The 23515-nt window shown below is 48.0% G+C and overlaps 1 protein-coding gene across 1 annotated transcript in view; it reads right to left on the minus strand.

The window, feature by feature from the left end:
• ARHGEF15 (Rho guanine nucleotide exchange factor 15) overlaps positions 1-23515 on the minus strand; it is a 101454-nt gene that overhangs the window by 39233 nt on the left and 38706 nt on the right. The window contains exons 2-3 of the mRNA XM_087714171.1: positions 4064-4500; positions 1640-2479 (exon numbers count right to left, since the gene is read on the minus strand). Coding sequence (XP_087570297.1) covers positions 1640-2479; positions 4064-4451 — 1228 coding nt within the window. The 5' untranslated portion in view covers positions 4452-4500. The remainder of the gene's footprint in view (positions 1-1639; positions 2480-4063; positions 4501-23515) is intronic.

Raw genomic sequence — 23515 nt, forward strand, 5'->3', positions numbered from 1 at the left:
TCTGCCTCACCGATGTCTGACTGCGAAGGAAGCTGATAACTGGCATATGGCCCTGGATCCTTCTCTGTCTCTGATGCAGAGCCCTCATCAGATCCTTCCCCAGACTCCAAGACAGGCCCATGTTCCTCCCCAACATCCTCTCTGTCTGAATCTGCTGCCAGATCCACTGGCCGCTATCGGGCCACAACAATGTAGATTGGGTGTTTGACAACTGGCTTGTATTGACAGCCATTTGCAGTGTCTCGTGGTCATATGATTTTACAATTTTTTTTGCTGAAAACTGGACTTGTGACCATAAGAGGCAGGCTCCAAGATGATCGTAAGTCGAGGACTATGTGCAGCTCGAAGTAAATGAGCCAAGCCCCATTATCAGTAAGAGAGGGAACAGATAGATATCCCTCTCCAATCGGATCAGATATAGTGAAACTTTCCTGAAGGTCTAGAAAACAAGACCTTTGCCCTGTAACAAATGTTTTGAGTCAAAACACATTTTATTTTCGGTTGCCCAGTTTCTAGTCCACAACAGGCTGCTGAGGGAGAAATATTTGGGGAAACGGGAAGGCGTTCCAAGCAGAAAAACTGAGCTGCTGCATTTGAAAAAAAAAAAAAAAGACATTTTAAACTTCGTACTTTTTGAATTGAACGGCCTCTGGTGCTCCTTGCCCCCCCCCCAGCCAAAAATGCCCCCTCTGGTTTTGGAATCCAGCCCCTCTGAGTAGCCCCTTAGCTAAGAAAAACGTGAAAGTGGGTGACCACACAACATCCCTCTTCCCTGCCCTTTCACCACAAATTCACTATTCACTTTCAACTATGTTAAGATGTGTGGACTTCAACTCCCAGAGTTCTACAATCAATTACCACAAAACTTCTCAGTTTCAACTACATCAGTGGTTCCCAAACTTGGCAACTTTAAGACTTGTGGACTTCAACTCCCAGAGTTCTCCAGCCAGAAGAGCTAGCTGGAGAATTCTGGGAGTTGAAGTCCACAAGTCTTAAAGTTGCCAAGTTTGGGAACCACTGAACTACATTAAGAAGTGTGGACTTCAACTCCCAGAATTCCAAGCCAGCAACCACAAAGTTTCTGTTTCAACTACGTTAAGCTGTGTGGACTTCAACTCCCAGAATTCCACAACCAGCTACCACAACGTTTCTCAATTTCAACCATATGAACATGGATGGACTTCAATTCCCAGAATTCCACAATTAACTACCCCAACGTTTCTCAATTTCAACCATATGAACATGGATGGACTTCAGTTCCCAGAATCCCACAATTAGCTACCCCAACATTTCTCAATTTCAACCATATTAACATGGATGGACTTCAATTCCCAGAATCCCACAATTAGCTACACCAACGTTTCTCAATTTCAACCATATTAACATGGATGGACTTCAGTTCCCAGAATTCTACAATTAGCTACCACAACATTTCTCAATTTCAACCACATTAACATGTATGGACTTCAATTCCCAGAATTCTAAGCCAGCTACCACAAAGTTTCTGTTTCAATGATATTAAAATGTGTAGACTTCAACTCCCAGAATCCCACAGCCAGCAAAACCGGCTGGGGGAATTCTGGAAGTTGAAGTCAATACACCTTAAAATGGTTTTACCCCAAGAGGATTCAAATGGTACCTTGACAAGGGCTGTCATCCAGAGGTGAACCTTCCAGAGGTGGAGGTGGCTGAGTTGGCGGAGGAGGGAGACCCTGAGGCAGCAGGGGAGGGGGCTGGGAGGGTGGAGGGGGGGCTGTGTACATCTGGGGGCGAGCCTGAGAAATGGGGAGGGGCGGAGGGGTCTGGGAAGTTGGGGGAGGTGGGGGTGGCTGAGTGGGGGGAGGCAGCATGAGAAAGCCTTCCCCGACACCAAAAGGAGAAACCCGGCCAGGAAGCTGATTCATCTCCAGCGGGTATTGGAGGGAACTCCGGCGAGCTGAGGACCCCAAGGAGTTGCGAGGAGGTTTCATGGGGGCTTTGGGTGGGATGGCCGGGGGTAGGAGCTCGCCATCCAGAGAGACGGAGCCGCCTCCTTTGTTGCGACGGGGCGGCTTGGGCATCAACGGCGGGCAGCGTAAGGGAAGGGGCTCGGCTGTGGAACGGTAGCTGGTCAGCACGACACCCCCTTCGGGGTGCCCGTTGGTGGACGGCGGGGAGTCAAGGGGCTTTTTGCTTCGGGACAAGCGGCGAGATTTCGGGACCTTGCCCGCTGCGGTGGAGGAAGGCTGGGCAGGCGAGGCACCGATTCCCAGGGATTTTTGGAAAGAGGCTCCCCCTTCGTCGGCAGAGGATGAGAGATCCGAAGCCAACCCGTTCTCCGTCTCCTGCAGCCGGGATGTTGCGGGGACCCAAACCAAGACCATGCCCGGGTTCTGTTGATGGCAAAGGCAGGGGCAGCCGGACGGGCAGGACGTGGGAAAATCCACCCCGTTTTGCTCCACCTCTGATAATACAGATGGCTTGGTTTCCTTGCAAAGATCTGTGAGGAAGCAGAGGAAGAGAGAGAATTGTTATTTGTTTTATTTGTTTATTAATACCCCACTTTAACTGCTTTTACAATTCCTATTTTCCCTATAACAACAACCCTGTGAGGTTGCTTGGGCTAAGGCAGGGGTCGGCAACCTTAAACAAAGAGCAACAAAGGTCCTAGCCGGAAGCCTCCCATTCAATTCTGGACCAACCATAAGTCCAGTTTCCTCACCATAGAGTCTCCTCCTAGCGCGGCATCCTTTTTTCTTTACCTGTCGTAACTGAAAGCCCTATCAATTGTGGAGCCAACCGGCCAAAGGGAGCCACAGCAGAGGGATGAAAGTGCCACATGTGGCTCCAGAGCTCCAACCCCTGGGCTAAGACAAAGACTTGGCTTAGCTCATAGTTACCCATCCGGCTTTTGTGCCTAGAGTGGGACTAGAACTCACAAACTCCTGGGGATAGACCTAAGGTTGCCCAGCCAACTTTCATACTTAAGGCAGGACTAGAACTCCCAGCCTCGTGGTGATTGGTCCAAAGTCAACCAGCCAGATTTTGAAAATGCTTTAAAAATCTTTAAAAAATAGTTTTTGATGATTGCACGGCTCAAAGTTATTTGGAATCGCCAAAGCACATCGCCGCCGATTGCCGCCTCCACGCGCTCCCAACCAGCAAACTAATATCCTGAAGCTGACGAGGCTAAGGACAGATAAATACCTGGTAGGTAGAGGCAGAATCCCGCCCCCCCTATTTTCCTCCCCAAAAACTAAGGTATCTTATACTCTGGCGCGCTCATACTCCGGAAAATACGGTATGTGATTTTTCTCCACCTAGTGACTTACAATTTTTTAGGATTGCAAGAGCACAGCATTGAAATCTAATCTGCTCGAAGCTGGACTTTGGATTCAAGGATGTCCAGGATCTGCCAAGCAAGCCTGTTTGACAGTGCTGGACTAGGAGTGTGGAGAGTTCTGAATTCTAATCCTGCCTTAGGTGTTGTGGCCCACCAGCAGAGGAACAGCTGGGGCCTGTTCCCAGTGTGCGCATGCGCAGAGCTGCCAGAAGAAAAGAACAGCTAAGAAATCAGGGTCGACTTGGGAGTAAAGCCACAGGTGGACAGTGAATGCTCCCCCCACCAGGAAATAAAAGTGGAGCGAAAGGGGAGTGGGCTTTTGCAGGAAACAATTTGTTCGTTCGGTCATTAGATTCGTTCAGGAGTGTGAAGATCTCTCCGTGAATCTCAAAAACTCTGTGCCAAGTCTTTCCTTGCACAGCACTGGGTTTGGAAAATATTTACATGGCAGCTTTCCAAGATAGATAAAGTTTGTAGTCATAAATATTCCTTTGAAATACTGTTTGCTAGGCCTTGCTGAATGTGAATGAGAGGAATTCACATTTGTTTAATAAAAGGGGTTTTCTCGGGACTAGGATTCTGCTTCGTACTTTTGGGGGCAGCCTAAGAACGTTAGGTGTGAAAGCCAGCTGGATGACTTTGAGCCTGATCTAGAAGGAATCTACTAGGATGCATGCCGCCATCCAAAGGATCATAGCAAACTCTACTTTCTTGAACCCTAGTCAAAGATGGCCTACTTACCCAATCGATCCAGGATCTCTTTTTCTCCAATGGCTTTTTCTTCCTTGTTCTCATCTTGCTGGCAGCTGGAAGGCGGTGATCGGACACTTTTCCCCGCTTCCTCTTTCTCTGGCGGACTCGTTTGATCGAAATGTACCACGATCTTGCGAACGGCGCCAGATTTCTGCAGCTTGTGCAAGGGCTGAGATGTGCCACCTGGGTGTTCGGTGGCCGGAGAGCGCCCGTCCTTCTCCAGCGGCAAAGGAGGGGTGGGAACCCGGAGCAGCTTGGCGGAGTCCGGCCTGGGGGGCAGGTAAGGACGCGGCCTGGTGGGAGGACGTGGCTTGATAATGCGAGTGGGTTTCTGAGAGGGAGGCGTGGCGGGAGGCAGGGGGTCTAAGGAGGACATCTTCACTCCAGGAAGGTCATCTGGAACAGCTCCTCTGTGGCTTCATTTCCTGCAGGGGAAGGAGAGAAAAATGGCGATATCTAATTGAATCTATGTGCTGTGCCGAAAGGAAGGGGGATGTTATTTTATGACGTTCGAGACCTATAATGTTCATTGTAATGTCCATATTACATCTGTACAGGGAGTCCTCGACTTAAGACTACAATGGAGGCCCAAAGTTTCCATTGCTAAAGCAAGACAGCTGTTGAGTGGGTTATGTCCTATTTTGTGACCTTTTTGACCAGAGGTGTGAAGGTTGCTTCTATTAACTGAATCATGCCATTGTTAAGCGAATCAGGAATTCCCCCATTGACCTAGTTCAGTGATGGCTAACCTTTTCCTCCTCGCGTGCCGAAATCATGGACGTGCGCACGCATGCCCACACCCACAATGCGTGCCCACCCCTTGCACATGCACATGTGACTCCCACCCCTACTTGGCCTCCTGCACCACGGGGAGGTGGTGCCGTCACCCTCCCCAGGCTCCGGAGGCGGGAAAACAGCCTCCCCCATGCTCTGGAGGCCCTCTGGATGCCAGAAACAGGCTCATTTCCGGACTTCCAGAACTTCCGGGAGCCCATTTCTTGCCCTCCCAGGCTCCCCTCAAGCCTCTGGGAGGGTGAAACCTTCCTCCCCCCAGGTTCATGAAGCCCTCCTGAAGGACAGAAGGGAGGGAGAGATTGGCCCAAAGTCAGAGTTTGCAAACTTTAGAGTGGATCTGAACCTTCTAGTTTCGGCCCAACACTTATCTGTGCTTTAGGTTCTTGTGCAATAGTTTTAGCATGCATTTTTCACGTACTTCTCACATTAAAAAGAAAAAAAAACAGCAATATAAAAGCCGCAAGAAAAAAAGAAAGAAGTAGCCGACATCCTTCTCAGCTTTTTTGGAGAAATGATTTATATGTATTATTCTATACAGGGGCACGTACAAGAGACGGGGCTTTTTCAGTGGTGGCTCCAGTTCTGTGAATTCCTTTCTAAAAGCCACGAAAGGGCTTTTCCCAAAGTGTTTTTCTATTCTATTTCTATTCTATTTCTATTCTATTTCTATTCTATTTCTATTCATATTTCTATTCTATTCTATAATATTTCTTCTATTCTATTCTATTTCTAATCTATTCTATTCTATTTACATTCTATTCTATTCTATTTCTATTCTATTTCTTTTCTATTCCTTTTCTATTTCTATTCCTATTCTATTTCTTTTCTATTTCTATTTCTATTCTATTTACATTCTATTCTATTTCTATTCTATTCTATTCCTATTCTATTTCTTTTCTATTTCTATTTCTATCCTAGGAGAGGGGTGGGTGCTAACTTTCTACACAGGATTCCCTTCCTTTTCATTCCATTTGGTACTGAACTACCCCTCCCACTATTGGAAGGAAAATCTATCTAGTTCCATTCCAAGCTGGGGAAAAGACATGGAGGCTGATTGGAAAGAGTGTTTATTGATGAAGCAGAACCACTGGTAGTGTGTGGTTCTGGGACAGCTGACCAGTGGTGGTATTCAGCTGGTTCGGGCGAATCAATAGTGGCGACCTGCCTGGATGCTATGCTGTCCTATTTAGCCTCATTTTCTAACCCACACGCATTCGTGCAAGGCCCCACAGGGGAGCAAAGCATTTTTGGTGCGTGGGGAACCTGTGGTAAAATTATGCAAAACCCACCTCTGCAGCTGCCCCACAACTAAACGCTGCTGGTGATTCTGCTTCATCAATAAATCAACTATTAAAGAACATGCTCTTGTACAGGAACAGGAAGCTCAAGTGCAAACTCCAAGAGAATGCATACCCCCCCTCTCAACTCCATGTGGTCAGCTGCCCAGAATCCCACATGCTTGATGGTTCTGCTCAGTGGAAGGTTTCAAAATTTTTTAGAACCTCTTCTGTAGGTGTGGCCTGCTTTGTGAGAGTGGCTTTCTGGCCATGTGATCGGGTGGGAATGGCTTGGCAGTCATGTGACTGGGTGGGTATGGCCAATCTGTAAAATGTGGTGAAACCCACTTAACAACGCTCTTGCTTAGCAATCAAAATATTGGCTCAGAATCTCTGGCATATGAAGCACGCAAGTCTTAAAGCTGTCAAGTTACAAGAACCTTGCACCCCTAACCTTTTAGAAAAAAAAAACCCAGGGGTGTTCCAACTTGACAGCTTTAAGACTTGTGGACTTCAACTCCCAGAATTCCTCCTCTCGCTCTTCATCTTGATGATGTGCGGACGGGAGGGGGGAGGGAGCTGGAATTGGTTCTAAACGGCACTGTAGATTTGTGGAACCTCTTCTATAGAAGAGGTTAGAACTGGCAGGGACCCACCCCTGGTTCTGCTTCATCATTAAACCATCTTTTCAATCAGTCTCCAAGTTTCCAGTGTCTTTCTCCCAGCTTGGAATGGAACCAGGTGGATATTTTTTTTTCTTCCAACCCCACGTTGTAACTTGCGCACAAATTCTCCCGGCCTTTATCCCTGGAGATGCCGAACACGGAATCCTATCAATTATTATTATTATTATTATTTGTACAGTCTACAATCTTTCATCGCCATCTTGCAAGCCAAGGCAGGGAAATCTCAGCGGCAGGCTGCGACACAACTCAGAGGGATGAGGCCTGCGATCCGCTGGGAGCCAAATTCCTTGCAAAGCTGGAAACGGGGTTAATTCCTCGGCAAGGGTTCGCCCATGCACGATCCTTCCGATTCATCGCTTGGAATGGACCTCTGCAATCTCGTTTATTTCTGCCCTGTTTTCTGGCAGCACGTCCTGCCCTGTAGTTAACTGGCTCCCCCTCCTCCTGCCAAACTTTCCCAGGGTGCGGCTCTCGCACGCCCATCCAGCTGGGAGAAACTGCGTTCAGACTGGTCAGAGCCCCGGCGAGAAGCTGGGAAACTGAAATGAAACGTAAACCAAACAGCAGCGTCTTTCATGCCCTGGAATGAGCATCACCTGCCGCGGAAGACCTTTTGGGAAAACAACCTTCAGGTTTCTAGCCCTCAAGGAATCTTATCAGAAAAAGATTAAAGGCCTGGGTACTGAGGGGCAGAAGACATGGGTTTTGCAATGTCAAGCAACACAGCTTAACTTGATTTATTTTCTCTCTTTAAAAATGAGGCTCAGGTTTATTAGCTGTTAACATTCCCCAAAAATTATTGTTAGCACAAATTGGGGTTTGTTTATCTCTTTTGTGACCTCCAAATAACCTTTTTCCTTTCAATTACGTCTCTTTTAACATCAGGCCTCATTTTAAGGAACACGTGTGATTTTATGGGATGCAAATATGTGTTTGACTACATACGGCTGATTTCCTGTGCGAATGGAGGGAGCAGCGTAAGTGGCAGGGCATCATCTAGGCCTAAAACCAGTGTTTCTCAAACTGGGCGACTTTAAAGTCCTGTGGACTTCAACTCCCAGAATCCCCCAGCCAGCTGGCTGGGGGATTCTGGGAGTTGAAGTCCACAGGACTTTAAAGTCGCCCAGGTTGAGAAACACTGCCTAAAACCCTGTCATTGGATTTGGTAGCTCAGTGCACCAAAACTTGGAAGATACAGGTAACCCTCAATTTACAACTGTTCAAAGTTACAATGGCATGGGGGAAAAGTGATTTATGGCCCTTTTTCACCCTTACCACCAGCAGTGAGATTCGCTTACCTTCCCTACCAGTTCGCAAATGTGAGCGTGCTTGCACACACGCTGGCTTTGCTCACACACATCGCATCTGTGCACCGCTTTCTGTGCATGTGCAGTGCTCGCGCATTACATCGGGGCGGGTGGGTGGAGCCTCCCGCAGCGGCCGCCACCGGTTCGCCCAAACTGGAGAGAGAACCACCTCTACTTACAACAATTGCAACGTCCCCGTGGTCATGTCAACCAAATTCAGGCACTTGGCAACGGTTTAACTGTTTATTAAATTTATAGGCCACCCAATCCCGGAGGACTCCGAGCGGCTTACAGAAACAGAAATTAAGAGAAAAACAGATAAAAACACGACAAATTTTAAAAGACACAACATGCACCCAATCTAAGCGGGGCTGGACCTCAATCCAGAGGGCAACAGCCCCAGGCCTGCCGGAATAGCCAGGTCTTAATAGCTTTTCGGAAGGCCATGAGAGTGGGTAGGGTCCGGATCTCTGGGGGTAGCTCGTTCCATAGGGCCGGAGCGGCAACAGAGAAGGCCCTACTCCGAGGCGTCGCCAGCCGGCATTGTCCAGCTGATGGCACCTGGAGAAGGCCCATCCTGTGCGATCTTATCGGTCTTAGGGAGGTGTGCGGCAGAAGACGGTCTCGAAGATAACTGGCTCACCTTTACGACTGTTGCCGTGTCCTGTGGTCACGCAAACCCCCATTTTGCGACCTTCTGACAAGCAACCGCCTAAAAGGAAACCAGGTTCACTTCAACGACGGTGTTACTAATTTAACCACTGCAGCGGTTCAGTCCACAACGGCGGCAAGGAAGGCGGTAAAACGGAACAAAATTCACTTCACAAGGGTCTCGCTTAGCGAAATGGCCAAATTTGGGGCTGGTTATACTCTGATGATTATTAAGTAGAAATGTTAACATCTCTTAGATTGTCTTAGATTTTTAATGTCTATCTTGTTAACACGTAACTAACCAATTTTGGGACTGAGGAAAAAGACCTATAAATCTTATTAATAAATTTTTGTTTAAAGATGGTTATAAAGGTATAATCTCGTGTGGGCCTGTGGAGAGGAGAGGTGAGATAAACACTAAATAATTCTTAGTCAACTACAATAATAACAAAGAAATGTCAATGGATATTTAGTGATACATACATGTGTGTTATGGGGGGGGGGGAAATGCTTAGATATCTTACTTAACTGAATCTGTTTCAGAATATGTTATAAAGATGTAATGTTATTGGAGGTTTATTGAAACTGCAAATGAATGCCGGTGGCGGTTGTGTCTTTAAATACAAATAAAAATATGTTTAAATAACTGTAATTAAATGAGAATTGTGGTACAGGGGACAGTAAAATACATAAATTTTCTTTTTTGATTTAAAAATGTACAACTCACGTATGTGTAAGGATTATGGAAGAAACGCACGGAATGTACTTGTAACCAATTGATACACTTTCTACAAGATGTAACGAAGGATGATTCTTTTTTTTTGAGTGTGTTTTTGTTTAATTAAAACAATTTAAAAATTTCCAAAACACAAAAAGAAATTCGGGCTGGATCGTGGTTGTACGTTGAGGACTTCCTATATTGCTTTTTTTTATAAAAAAAACAAACAAACTCCAATCTACAAGTAATTGGTTTCCAATAACTTTATCACATCAGGCGTATGTGCCTTCACAACAGTGGTGGGTTTCAAAAATTTTTGGAACCTCTTCTGTAGGTGTGGCCGGCTTTCCGGGTCCACTGGTGGAACCTCTTCTAACCGGTTCGGTAGATTTGACGAACCGGTTTCTACCGAATAGGTGCGAACTGGTAGGAACCCATCTCTGCTTCACAAGCACTAAATAAAATAATTTCAGGCTGGATGGGGCTGGGAAAAAAAAATGCAGCGCTCTCTTCTCCCCCCCCCCCCCCCATTCCAACTTCTTCCTCCCACCCAGCAGATGAATTCCCAGCCTGCCCATTCTGTTCCAACGGAGGATGGGCGGGGGGGGGGGGATTTCAACACCTTACCGTTGCAAGCCGAGAGGATTGCTGGGGGAAGACTGACAAAATATTCTGCTCGGTTGAGCTGAGATGGGTACAAGAATGAACTCAAGACAGCTGCTCCCGCAGGAGACAGTTGGGGGATGTCAGCTGCCCGGGGGGGTGTGTGAGAGATATTTTTGGCCCAGCCACGGGGGTGGAGAAACTCGGGATTAGTGTCTGAAGACTGGGTCAAGAAATAGAACAAGGGAAGCAAAGATTCAGCACGGCTGCAGGGAAGGGAAGCTGAGGTGACTGGTCGGCAACTGGCGGCCCTTCAAATGAAAATCCTATAGGACCATTCCCTTTGGTTTATTGATTCAAAGAGAGGAGTTAAGACTCTGGAGGGACGCAGAAAAGCATCTTAAGTAAGGGCATCTCACCCTCATTTTGGAAAGGTGCCAGATTGTGAACTACTATGCCATCAACGGCCAATAGGATTTGCACCTCACATGGCGTATAAATGGGGCATAGTATTTGTTCTGACCGAGGCTTCCCAAGAGCCTGAAGCAAACTCCTTGTCCTGACAAAAAACCCTTTTATTAATTGACTGTGAATTCTACTCATTCACATCCACATCAAAGTCTTTCAAGGGAGGATTTATAGTCACAGACCTTATCTGGCTCGATAAAGCCAGATATCTGCAAAACCTGGTAAGGAGTCTCGCGAACCAATGAAGCGAATTAATTGACTCCTGCAAACTCCACTCCCCTTTCGCTCCTCTTTTATTTTCCTCTGGGAGGGGCCATTCATTGTCCACCTGTGGCCTTACTCCAGGGGTGGGTTTCTCGCCCCGTTCCAACCGGTTTGGTTGGAACAAGGCGGCGGCGTCCTCGCGCATGCGCGCAGCGCACGCATGCGTACTAGCGTCTGCGCGATGCTCCAGCTGCTCCTGGAGGATCGCGCAGGCGCTGTATGCGTTCTGCGCATGCGTAGAAGCGCAGAATTCGTAAAAACCGGGTAAGGAACGGGCGCGGGTGTGCGGGTGCGCGTGGGCGCGGGGGGGGGGGTTCGCCGTTCCCAGAAGTTACTTACTTCCGGGTTCGGCGACCAACCAGATCGCAGGGACCGGTGCGAACCGGTCGAAACCCACCCCTGCCTTACTCCCAAGTCGACCTCTGTTCTTTAGCTGTTCCCTTCGTCTGGCAACTCTGCATATGCGCACACTGGGAACAGGCTCCAGCTGTTCCTCTGCCTCACTGATGTCTGAAGGCAGCTGCTAACTGGGAGATGGCTCTGGCCCAGGGGTGGGTTTCAACCGGTTCGCGGCGGTCCCCACGAACTGGTTGGTCGGCGAACCCGGAAGTAAGTAACTTCCGGGAACGGTGAAGGGCCCACCCGCCCGCCCGTGTTCCTTACCCGGTTTTGACGAGTTCTGCACTTTCACACATGCGCAGGATGCATACAGCGCCTGCGCGATCCTCCAGGAGCAGCTGGAGCATCTCACAGACGCTAGTACGCATGCGTGCGCTGCGCGTGTGCACGAGGACGCCGCCGGCCCCGTTCCAACCGAACCGGTTGGAATGGGGCGAGAAACCCACCCCTGCTCTGGCCCCATCTCTGCCTCCGACACCTTCATCAGAGTCTTCCCCAGACTCCAGGACTGGCCCAGGTTCCTCCCCAACCTCCTCACTGTCTGAATCTGCTGCCAGGCTAACACAGTATTCACCCCTCAGTGTGATGGCGAGGTCCCACAAGTGCATGCGCCCCGCCCCCTGCGTATGCGCCCTCCCCTCTCCTCGCCCAGTTTTGGCTTCCAGGTTGGTGCAGGAAGCGTTCCAGGTGAATCACTGCCGTTGCGAAGTTAGCCACACAGTTGTTAATTTGGCTTCCCCGTGACTTTGCTGGTCAGAAGGTGGCAAAAACGGATCACGTGACCCCCCAGGACACTTTCCCCCGTCATAAATGTGAGTCAGCTGTTCAAGCATCTGAATTTTGAGCACACGACCAGGGGGGATTCTGCAACGGACATCAGGGAGAGAAACGGTCATAAGAGCCGTGGTGGCGCAGGGGTTAAAGTGCAGTACTGCAGGCTACTTCTGCTTAGTGCCGGCTGCCCGGAATTTGCCAGTTCGAATCTCACCAAGCTCAAGGTTGACTCAGCGTCCCGTCCTTCCGAGGTGGGTAAAATGAGGACCCAGATTGTTGGGGGCAAATAGGCTGACTCTAGAAACCGCTTAGAGAGGGCTGTAAAATCACTGTAAAGCAGTATATAAGTGCTATTGCTATACGTAATCTATTTCAGTGCTGCTGTTATAACTTCGTGAACGGTCACTAAAAGGAGGATTCTATCGACCACGTTTTGGTACACTGGGGTGCCAAATTCAACAACATGATTTTAGGCCTAGAGGCTGACCCTCCACCTACCCTCCCTCCCTGGATCCCAGCAACCATTTCTCCCAGTGGTGAAATGTAAATTTTTTTTACTACCGGTTCTGTGGGCGTGGCTTGGTGGGGCGTGGCTTTGTGGGGGTCATGTGGACTGGGTGGCCATGGCTATGTAGTCATGTAATACAGAAACTCACTGTAACAATGCCCTGCTGGAGCAGGGTTGGACTAGATGAGCTCCAGGTCCCTTCCAGCCCTGGATTATCCTCTGAATCTGAGTCTAGTGCCAAGTTTGTACACCTTCCTTCCTCTCTTTTCCCTCTCTCCCTCTCTTTCTCTCTCTTTCCTTCCTTCCTTCCTTCCTTCCTTCTTTCTTCTTTCTTTCTCAGCACACATGCGCATAGACCCATTTTTGGCTTAGCAGGCCTCAGGGAAGCCTGCTGGGAGCAAAAACGCCCCCCCCCCCATGTTTCCGGAGAACCTATAGTAAAAATAATGCTTAAAATTTTTTTAAAAAAAGTTCTGAAGATCATCTGTGTGACGCATGATCACCAGTTCTGTGAACTAGTAGTATATTTTTACTACCGGTTCGGGCGAACCGGCCCGAACCGGTAGCATTTCACCCCTGATTTTTCCCCATTCAGACATGCTGGCGGGGGGGAGATGAGAATGCAAAGCTGATACCGTAGAAGGAAATGCTTTCTTCCTTCAACCTCTGGAGAACTCTGCTCTGTCTGCCACCATAGCTCCATTTTGAAGGAGGAGGAACAATATGTTGTGGCCCACCAGTGGAGCTCGCAGAAGAGTCGGACGGTGAGGAGGTGGAGGAGGAGCATGGGCCAGTCCTGGAGGCTGGGGAAAGCTTGGAGGAGGACTCTGTGTCAAAGGCAGAGACGGGAGCAAGGCCGTCTGGCAGTTCTAAGCTGCCTTTAGAGTGAGGCAGAGGTACAGCTGGAGCCTGTTCCCAGTGTGCGCATGTGCAGAGCTGCCAGAAGAAAAGAACAACTCAGAAAAAAGGGTAGACTTGTGAGTAAAGCCACAGGTGGATGGTGAATGGCCCCTCCCATGGGAAATAAAAGAGGAGCGAAAGGGGAGGGGGCTTTTGCAGGAAACAATTCCTTCGTTCGGTCATTAGATTCGTTTCAGGAGTGTGAAGATCTATCCGTGAATCTCAGAGACTCTGAGCACAGGTCTTTTCTTGCACTGCACCACATTTGGAAAATATTTACATGGCAGCTTTCCAAGATAGATAAGGTCTGTGCTCATAAATATTCCTTTGGAAGACCATTTGCCAGGCCTTTGCTGAATGTGATTGAGGGGGATTCACATTCGTTTAATAAAAGGGGTTTTTTGTTGGGACCAGGAATCTGCTTCGTGCTTTTTGGGGAAGCCTACACAATGACCGAAAAAACCTGCACCAGGGTGGAATGAAGCATTCAGGAAGAGATGCTCTTTAGAGACAGTAAACCAGTGTTTCTCAACCTTGGTGACTTTAAGTCCTATGGACTTCAACTCCCAGAATCCCCCAGCCAGCATAGCTGGCTGGGGAATTCTGGGAATTGAAGTCCACAGGACTTAAAGTCACCAAGGTTGAGAAACACTGCAGTAAACGCTAGCCGGAAGTCCCCGTTGAAGGCTAGAACAGGAAAGAGAAGAACAAGTCCCCTGCCTATTGAAAGGGCGTCATTAGCTTTATTTATCTGTCAGGATCTGCTCTGAGGAGTAACAGAGTTGGAAACAGGAGCATCGGCAAAGTATCAAGGTTGCCATGGCGACCTCTCCCCCCCATCCACCCACCCGAGTGGTACCTTGAGATTTCCAAATGAGGAATGACTTCCTTGACAGCTGTTTGGGGGTGGGATGGTTTAACCGAACAACCTGAAATCTCTGCAACGGGGGCCCGTCTGGCTCAATTTCTGCCTGTGATTACTCTGAAGGGGTTTTTTTTTTTACACCCAGTTGCTCAGCCCACTACAGCGAGGCCCTGGAAGCTGCAGAATTCACAGCCAAATCTATGCGGGGAGTTGATGGCGGAGAAAGACAAAGACTCCGATTCCCAGATTTTTCAGTTTTAGGTTTTTTTTTTTTTTTAATTTGCACAGAGGAGTTATGCTCTGGTGCAGGGGTGCCAAATTCAAACCCCCCCCCCAGGGCCGGATCCGGACCGTGGGGTGCTTAGATCTGTCCCCAGGGGGTGATTTAGAAACAGCGAACAATGGGCCCATGGCTCTCCCGAGCTCCGTTTTCACTGGCAGAGAGTTGTGGCAAGCCGTCACAGCTGAAAACGGAGCTCGGGAGCCTAATTTCGCTTGTGCCGACACGAGTGACGGCAAGCTGGCCACGCACCCTCTCTCCCCCCACCCCCTCCAATGTCAAACACCACCCTGATGCGGCCCTCAATGAAATTGACACCCCTGCTCTGGTGCAATTGGCAAAGCCACTTGGAACCCTTTCGAAAGTGTGCAGAAATTCAGGTTTTTAACGGCAGTGATTCATAGCAATAAAGTTATTCATTATCTTTATTACAGAGCCAGTTTGGTCTAGTGAGAGCCAGTTTGGTCTAATAGTGGTTAAGTCACCAAGCTATCAAAGCAGGAAACTATCTGTGTTTCCCCGAAAATAAGACAGGGTCCTATTTTCTTTTGACACCCCAGCCCCCGAAATAAGCACTTGGCTTTATTTTAGGGGAGGTCTTATTATTTTTGAGGTGCAGGAGGTGGCGAGCATGGTCGCCTCATGGCTGCTGCTGTGTTGCAATATTTTCGGGGAGGGCTTATTTTAGCGCATGCGCTCAAAAGGCCGATTGGGCTTATTATCTGGAAGGCCTTATTTTCAGGGAAACAGGGTATGAGTTCAAGTGATGCCTTAGCTGTGAAAGCCAGCTGGTGATTTTGGCCATCTCTCTCTCTCTCTCTCTCTCTCACACACACACACACACACACACACACACACACACACACAGGAAGACCTAATAATTGATTTATAGATTGAACCCATGAATTGCCATCCAGCTGGTATCCACCCTGAGTAGCCACATGGATATTGTTCTGGTGTTCTCTCTCTCTCTCTCTCTCTCTCTCTCTCTCTCTCTCTCTCTCTCTCTCTCTCTCTCTCTCCCTCCCTCCCTCCCTCCCTCCCCCCCTCCCTCCCCCCTCCCTCCCCCCCTCCCTCCCTCCCTCTCGTTTGTTGTTCTGGGGATAACAGGAAGAGAAAAATAAAGAGTATCAGGTATTTTCGCTGCCTTGAGTTATTCATAATAAAGATGGGATACAATGCTTGAAAAAAGCCCACTGGGATGTAAATTGCAGGTTGCCCTATTTCTTCCTGGTCTTTAATGTACACATTATAAACTGCAACATTAAGACCCCTTTAAATATATAAATATATTGAATAGATCAGGTAATCCTTCAAAAGTGGTGTCTTTATCTGATTGCTGATTTCTGTATTTGCCACATACAGGATGAATGTGATTGTTTTTTTTTCATTTTCATTTATCTATTTTACCCTGGAATTATACCCTATATTTTATGTTTTGATGTAGTTGTCGGACTAACCAATCCATAGGTAAAGGTAAAGGTTCCCCCTCGCACATATGTGCTAGTCGTTCCCGACTCTAGGGGGCAGTGCTCATCACCGTTTCAAAGTCGAAGAGCCAGCGCTGTCCGAAGACGTCTCCGTGGTCATGTGGCCGGCATGACTAAACGCCTAAGGCGTACGGAACGCTGTTACCTTCCCACCAAAGGTGGTTCCTATTTTTCTACTTGCATTTTTTACGTGCTTTCGAACTGCTAGGTTGGCAAGTAACGGGAGCTCACTCCGTTACGCGGTGCTAGGGATTCGAACCGCCGACCTTTCTGATTGACAAGCTCAGCGTCTTAGCCACTGAGCCACCTCGTCCTGACCAATCCACTAGCTACAAATAATAAATGAACCCTACCAAGTATATGGTTTATGCCACACTGGCTTGAAGGAGTTGAAAGCTGCTGAGCTGGAAAAACACTGTCCTAGATTCTGCAACCTGGAAGAATTCCATAATAAGTGGCTTGAAAAACATTTCATTCATTTATTATTTTAAACTTATGCCCACGCGATCCCAGCAGAACGGCTAGGGTTTTATTAAATGTAATTTCCACTGACCTTTTCATTAAACAGGTGGGAAAGCTGAAATAGGTGTCAGCGAATTAAAGATTATATTCTATATAAACCTGTAAGGAATGATGCAATCAAATCGCAGAGCTAGGGTGAGATTCAGAGGTGGGTTCCTACCAGTTCGCACCTATTCAGTAGAACCGGTTCGTCAAATCTACCGAACCAGTTAGAAGAGGTTCCACCAGTGGACCCGAAAAGCAGGCCACACCTACAGAAGAGGTTCCAAAATTTTTGAAACCCACCATTGACAGAGAGAGAGAGAGAGAGAGAGAGAGAGAGAGGAGGGAGGGAGGGAGGGAGGGAGAGAGAGAGAGAGAGAGAGAGGAAGAAAGAAAGAAAGAAAGAAAGAAAAAGAAAAAGTGAGAGAGATGAAAGAAAAAAGGAAAAAGGGACAGAGAGACAAAAGGAAGGAGAGAGAGAGAGAGAAAGAGAAAGAAAGGAAGAAAGAAAGAAAGAAAGAAAAAGAAAAAGTGAGAGAGATGAAAGAAAAAAGGAAAAAGGGACAGAGAGACAAAAGGAAGGAGCGAGAGAGAGAGAGAGAGAGAGAGAGAGAGAAAGAAAGAAAGAAAGAAAGAAAGAAAGAAAGAAAGAAAACACATGGCCAGCAAGCCACTCCCACCAGGTCACATGGCCGGCAAGCCACTCCCACAAAGGAGGCCACACACAGAGTAGGTTCGAAAAACTTTTGAAACCCACCACTGGTAAGATTCTTATGCAATTTCTATAGAGGAATACCACAAAAGTATAGCCTTTATTGCCATTGTGCATTATGCATACAACAAAATTGGTTGTCTATATTAATGCTCTGACTGGTATTTTCCTTTTAATAAATCAAAGTTCATTAAAAAAAAAACCCGACACAGATTGTTGCCAAATTCTTTAGCTGAGCCATACTGATTCATAAGTGTATGAACTAGGTTGAACATTGTTTTATGTTCTTTCTTTTATTTGGTTTGGTGTGCCCAAATAGCCTGTGTTCATTGTTGCACTTATTTTTCCTCTTTTTTTTAGTGTGTGTATATGTGTGTGTGTGTGTGTGTGTGTTTCCCCATAACTGGCTGATTTTCTCTCATTTTCTTCTCCTTTTCAAGTCCAGCCCAATGGCTTGAGTTTTTAACCACATTGCATTATTGATATTGCTGTTTTCCATATAAAGTTAATCCTCAACTTACAACCACAATTGACCAACGTTTTCACCACTAAACAAAACAAAGGTTTCTCCCACATGATTGCAACCTTTCTGCCACAGTGGTCCAATGAATCACTGCAGTTGTTAAGTGAACTGTGTGGTCATTAAGCGAATCTGGCTTTCTCCATTGCTTGTTAGAAGCCAACTAAGGAGGTTACAAATGGCGATTTACCACCTATCGTGTGTTAAGTTGTTAAGCAGATCACGGCAATTGTCACTCCCTAGTCACTTCCCGTCTTGACTATTGCAACATGCTCTACATGGGGCTGCCCTTGAAGATCATCCCGTTGGTGTAAAATGTAGCGGCCCGCATGGTTTTCTGCAGATCCTGATGTGCACATGTATCATCTCTCCTGAGGGAGCTGCGTCGGCTGCTGATTTGCTTCCGGAGGCAATTCAAGGTGCTGGTTGTCACCTTTAAAGCCCTTCATGGCTTGGGACCAGGTGATCTGAGGTCACATCTTTTCCGGTCACATCTACCTGACCCATCAGAGCAGGGAGGCAGGGAATGTTGCAAGTCCCATCCCCGAGGGAGATACACCTGGTGTAGAAGGGCCTTCTCTGTGGTGGCTCCAGTGGTGGGTTTCAATTTTTTTTTAGAACCTCTTCTGTAGGTGTGGCCTGCTTCTGGGAGTGGCTTGCTGGCCATGTGATTGGGTGGGAATGGCTTGCCAGCCATGTGACTGGGTGGGAGTGGCTTGCCAGCCATGTTACTGAGTGCGCATGGCCAACTTGTAAAATGTGGTGAAACTCACTTAACAACGCTCTTGCTTAGCAACCTGTTGCTGTTCTGTTGTTCATAAGGTCTGTTGTTCATAAGGCCCCCCTCATCCGGGACTTGATAACTGATGAGGGCGCAGACCTGGCATGTATTACTGAAACATGGCTGGGCCCTGAGGGAGGAGTCCCCCTCGTCGAGATGTGCCCAGCCGGATTTCAGGTGCTACACCAGCCGAGAGCCCAGGGAAGGGGTGGCGGTGTGGCTATTGTAGTCCGGGAGTCTTTAGTACCTCGTAGGATCCCTGCTCCGGAGTTTGTCGGGTGTGAGTCCCTGCTAGTGAAGTTGGACCTCAAGGGTCAAGTGGGTTTGCTGCTTACGTACCTGCCTCCCAACTACGTTGCAGCAGCCCTCCCCTCGCTCCTCGAGTCAGTAGCCGAGCTAGCGGTTGAGTTCCCTAGACTTATAGTTCTGGGGGACTTTAACTTGCCTTCGCTCGGTGAACACTCTGATGGAGCGCAGGAGTTCATGGCTTCCATGACAGCCATGGGCTTGACTCAAGTAATTCGAGGCCCAACTCACTCAGCGGGTCACACGCTTGACCTCGTATTCCTCTCGGAGCAGTGGAGTTACGATCTTGGTCTGAGGGGTAATGAGATCATACCCCTGTCGTGGTCAGACCACTACCTACTGAGGCTAGACTTCCGGAGGCCAAACCCCCACCGTAGGGAGGAGGAACCGACCAGCTGGTTCCGCCCCAAGCGACTGATGGATCCTGTTAGGTTCCAGACGGAGCTTGGGGTTATTCCTGATACCCTCGCCCACAGTTCGGCGGAGACCCTCGTCGCTGCCTGGCACTCGGCAGCTTCGGAGTCTCTAGACCGGATTGCGCCGCTACGGCCCCTCCGGGTCAGCGGCCCCCAGAGGCCTCCTTGGTTTACTGAGGAGCTCCGGGAGGTAAAGCGCCGGAGGAGACGCCTAGAGCACTCGTGGAGGTCCGATAGGTCCGAGTCGAAACGGGCACTTTTGACAGCATGCACCAAGGAGTATATTCGGACCTTAAGAACAACAAAAAGAACATACATTGCCTCCTTGGTAGCGTCCGCCGAGTCCCGCCCAGCCGCCCTGTTTAGGATAACCCGCTCCCTCCTAAATAGGAGGGAGACGGGGGACTCCTTACAGGGTAAGGCTGAGGAGTATGTCCAGTTCTTGGCGGACAAAGTTGCCCGGTTTCGAGCGGACCTGGACTCCACCCCAGTAGATCCAGCCGAGACACAAGGAGAAAACTTGGCAAACCATCTCTGGGTTGAGTTTCAGGAAGTTGCCTCTGGGGATGTGGACAAGGCTATGCGAGCTGTGAGTACCTCCACCTGCATACTGGACCCGTGTCCCTCCTGGCTGGTTGCCAACAGCAGTGAGGTGACACGAGGCTGGATCCAGGCGGTTGTTACCGCTTCTCTTCGGGAGGGGTACTTTCCCACCGCGCTTAAGACAGCGGTGGTAAGACCCCTCCTGAAGAAGCCGTCTCTGGATCCAGCTGTTCTTAATAACTATCGTCCAGTCTCCAACCTCCCCTTTGTAGGGAAGGTTGTTGAGAAGGTGGTGGCTCTCCAGCTTCAGCGTACCTTGGAGGAAGCTAACTATCTTGACCCCTTCCAGTCTGGCTTCAGACCCGGTTACAGCACAGAAACCGCTTTGGTCGCATTGACTGATGATCTCTGGAGAGCTAGGGATGGAGGCCATGCTTCCATCCTAGTTCTCCTGGACCTCTCAGCGGCTTTCGATACCATCGACCATGGTATCCTTCTGCGACGACTGCGGGAGATAGGGGTGGGCGGCACTGTCTTGCAGTGGTTCTCCTCCTATCTCTCGGACAGGTCGCAGTCGGTGTTAGTGGGGGGGCAGAGATCGTCCCTGAGGCCCCTAACTTATGGGGTGCCGCAGGGGTCGGTCCTATCCCCCCTACTATTTAACATTTACATGAAACCGCTGGGCGAGATCATCCGAAGGCACGGGATAAAATATCACCAATATGCGGACAATACACAGTTGTATCTGTCCGCCCCGTGCCAACTCAATGAAGCGGTGGACGTGATGAACCGGGGACTGGAAGCCGTTAAAGACTGGATGAGAGCAAACAAGCTGATACTCAACCCAGACAAGACCGAGTGGCTGTTGTGTTTCCCTCCCAAAAATTTGACCACCATACCATCACTCAGGCTGGGGGGACAAAATTTAAACCCCTCAGAAAGGGCCCGCAACTTGGGAGTCCTCCTGGATTCACAGCTAACTTTTGACCACCATCTCTCAGCTGTGACCAGGGGGGCATTTGCCCAGGTTCGCCTGGTGCGCCAGTTGCGGCCCTACCTGAATCGGGAGGCCCTCACAACAGTCACTCGAGCCCTTGTGATCTCTAGGCTGGAATACTGTAATGTGCTCTACATGGGGCTGCCCTTGAAGAGCATCCGAAGACTACAGCTAGTCCAGAATGCGGCCGCGCGAGTGATCGTGGGCGCACCACGGTTCGCCCACATAACACTGATCCTCCGTGAGCTACACTGGCTACCTGTTGGTCTCCGGGTGCACTTCAAGGTCCTACTCACCACCTATAAAGCGCTCCATGGTAGTGGATCTGGCTATTTGAGAGACCGCCTTCTGCCAATTACCTCCCTGCGTCCCATCAGATCGCATAGAGTTGGCCTCCTCCGTATTCCATCCGCCAGTCAGTGCCGACTGGCGACTACTCGGAGGAGAGCCTTCTCTGTTGCGGCTCCGACACTATGGAACAATCTCCCCGTGGAGATTCGTACCCTCACCACCGTCCAGGCCTTCCGCACAGCCCTCAAGAACTGGCTAACCCGTCAGGCCTGGGGATAATCTTATTTCGCCCCTCCCGAATGTTGAGTGAATGTTGAGTTTTATTGTCTAATTTACTTTGTGCACATTTCTTTTTTCGTATTGTCCTACACTCCCCTTCCTTTTTGATTGTAAGCCGCCCTGAGTCCCCTCAGGGAAAAGGGCGGCCTATAAATAAATAAAACAACAAAACAACAACAAACAACAACCAAAATGTTGGCTCAGAAACTCTGGCATTTGAAGTGTGCAAGTCTTAAAGATGTCAAATTACAAGACCTTTGCATCCTTAACCCTTTAGAAAAAAAAAACCCCAGGGGTGTTCAAACTTGATAGCTTTAAGACTTGTGGACTTCAACCCCCAGAATTCCTCCTCTCTGTAAAAACTGCAAACAAAGGAAGCCATTACCTGAAGCAATTCTTTGCGATACTTTCTTGGGATTTTTATTCCTTTCCTTCTCAATTAAATACTCCGTCAATAACAGTAGTCGGTTGATAGATGGAAGAGTATAATTCAAAATTAGCTAAACCTAGTTAAATCCATTGGTAATAGGTATAGTTAAATAAAAATTGATAATGATAGTAATGTATACAATGTTGAGCCGTTATGATAAGTAATAATTGGATATGAGAAGGGAAGGTTAGAAATATTTTTGGACTATATATAAAGATTATTAATAACAATAATAATTATAATAAAAAAAACTATATAAAGCTAAATTTTATCTAATGGGGGAAAATGCTATGATATAGGATATAGTTAAATAAAGAAAGGATAATGATAATAAATTATATACATGGAGGATTAGAAAACTTTGGTATTAAATATTATGGATGTTTCGCTAAAACAGGATATGAGGACTTAATGTTAATGGAGGGTTTTATAAATAAGTAAATGAAATGCCAGCATGTGGTTATGGATTGAATCTTGGTATACTTAAGGATGAAGGATGTTTAAATAAAACTGTAGTCAAATAAAAGTGGGGGTATGATGATGTCAATATAGTAAATATTTGAGTTGAGATATTTGAATTAATATGAATTATATTTGATGACGGTGGAAGAGATACACAAAAGCTTTTTGTAACCAGCTGATATACTTTTTACAATATATGTTTGTTTTGAAAATAAATAAATAATTTAAAAAAAAAATAACAGTAGTCGGGGGCTGTGCTGATTCTGCCTCCTTAACAAACAGGAGTGATGGGATGGGGGACTAACCCCACGCAAGCTACAGCCCCTCCAGGAATTCTCAGCCCTCAATCCCTTTCTGATAAAAGAGGGGAAATGCGTCTTTCCTGAACCAGGAAATAGCAACGTTTAATTTAGAATACTCTCCCACTGTCAAGAGAAAAGGAAAAATAAAAAAGCCAAAAAGACCGGAAAGAAAAATAAAAAATCAGGAATCATAACCCAAAGTAATTTTTCCTAACTCCTGTGTGTGCATGGCTGCCTGCACGCCCACAGGCATGATTCTGGACCAGGAGGAAAAAAACACAGTAAAATAAAGACTTTAGGCACAAAGCAATGGAGGGCATTGTGGTTGTTAGTTGTGAAGTCATGTCCCACGCATCGCGACCCCATGGACAACATTCCTCCAGGCCTTCCTGTCCTCTACCATCCTCTGGAGTCCATTTAAGCTCATGTCTACTGCTTCAGTGACTCCATCCAGCCACCTCGTTCTCTGTCGTCCCTTTCTTCTTTTGCCCTCCTATCTTTCCCAGCTTTAGGCTCTCCGGAGTCTGGGCAACTGAATGGAGCTCAGTGTTTACTGGCCGGATGCCCTTCCTGTTGCCAATGCGGGGTTTTTCCCCCAACAGATATATTCTCAGTGTTCCCAGAGAGAGAGATACCTGCCTCTACCAAGGATCGAACTCACAGCCTCCTGATTGTGAGGTGTGAGCTCCACCTCTGAGCTATCGCACCACTCGTCCGTCCATCTGCCTGCCTGTCGTTTGCTCGATCGATAGACAGATAAATGTCGATCAGTGGTGGGAGTCAAATAATTTACCAACCAGTTCTCTGCCCTAATGACCAGCTGGGTAGGCGGGGCTCGGTGGTCATGTGATCATGTGGGTGTGGCCAAGTCAATGTCACTCAGGTCGATGGGCACTTCGCCTTAGTTGTTAC

Source organism: Thamnophis sirtalis, unplaced genomic scaffold (genome assembly GCF_051295495.1).
Source record: "Thamnophis sirtalis isolate CommonGarterSnake01/CBP01778 unplaced genomic scaffold, rThaSir2_p1.2 scaffold_4, whole genome shotgun sequence".
Lineage (NCBI taxonomy): Eukaryota > Metazoa > Chordata > Lepidosauria > Squamata > Natricidae > Thamnophis > Thamnophis sirtalis.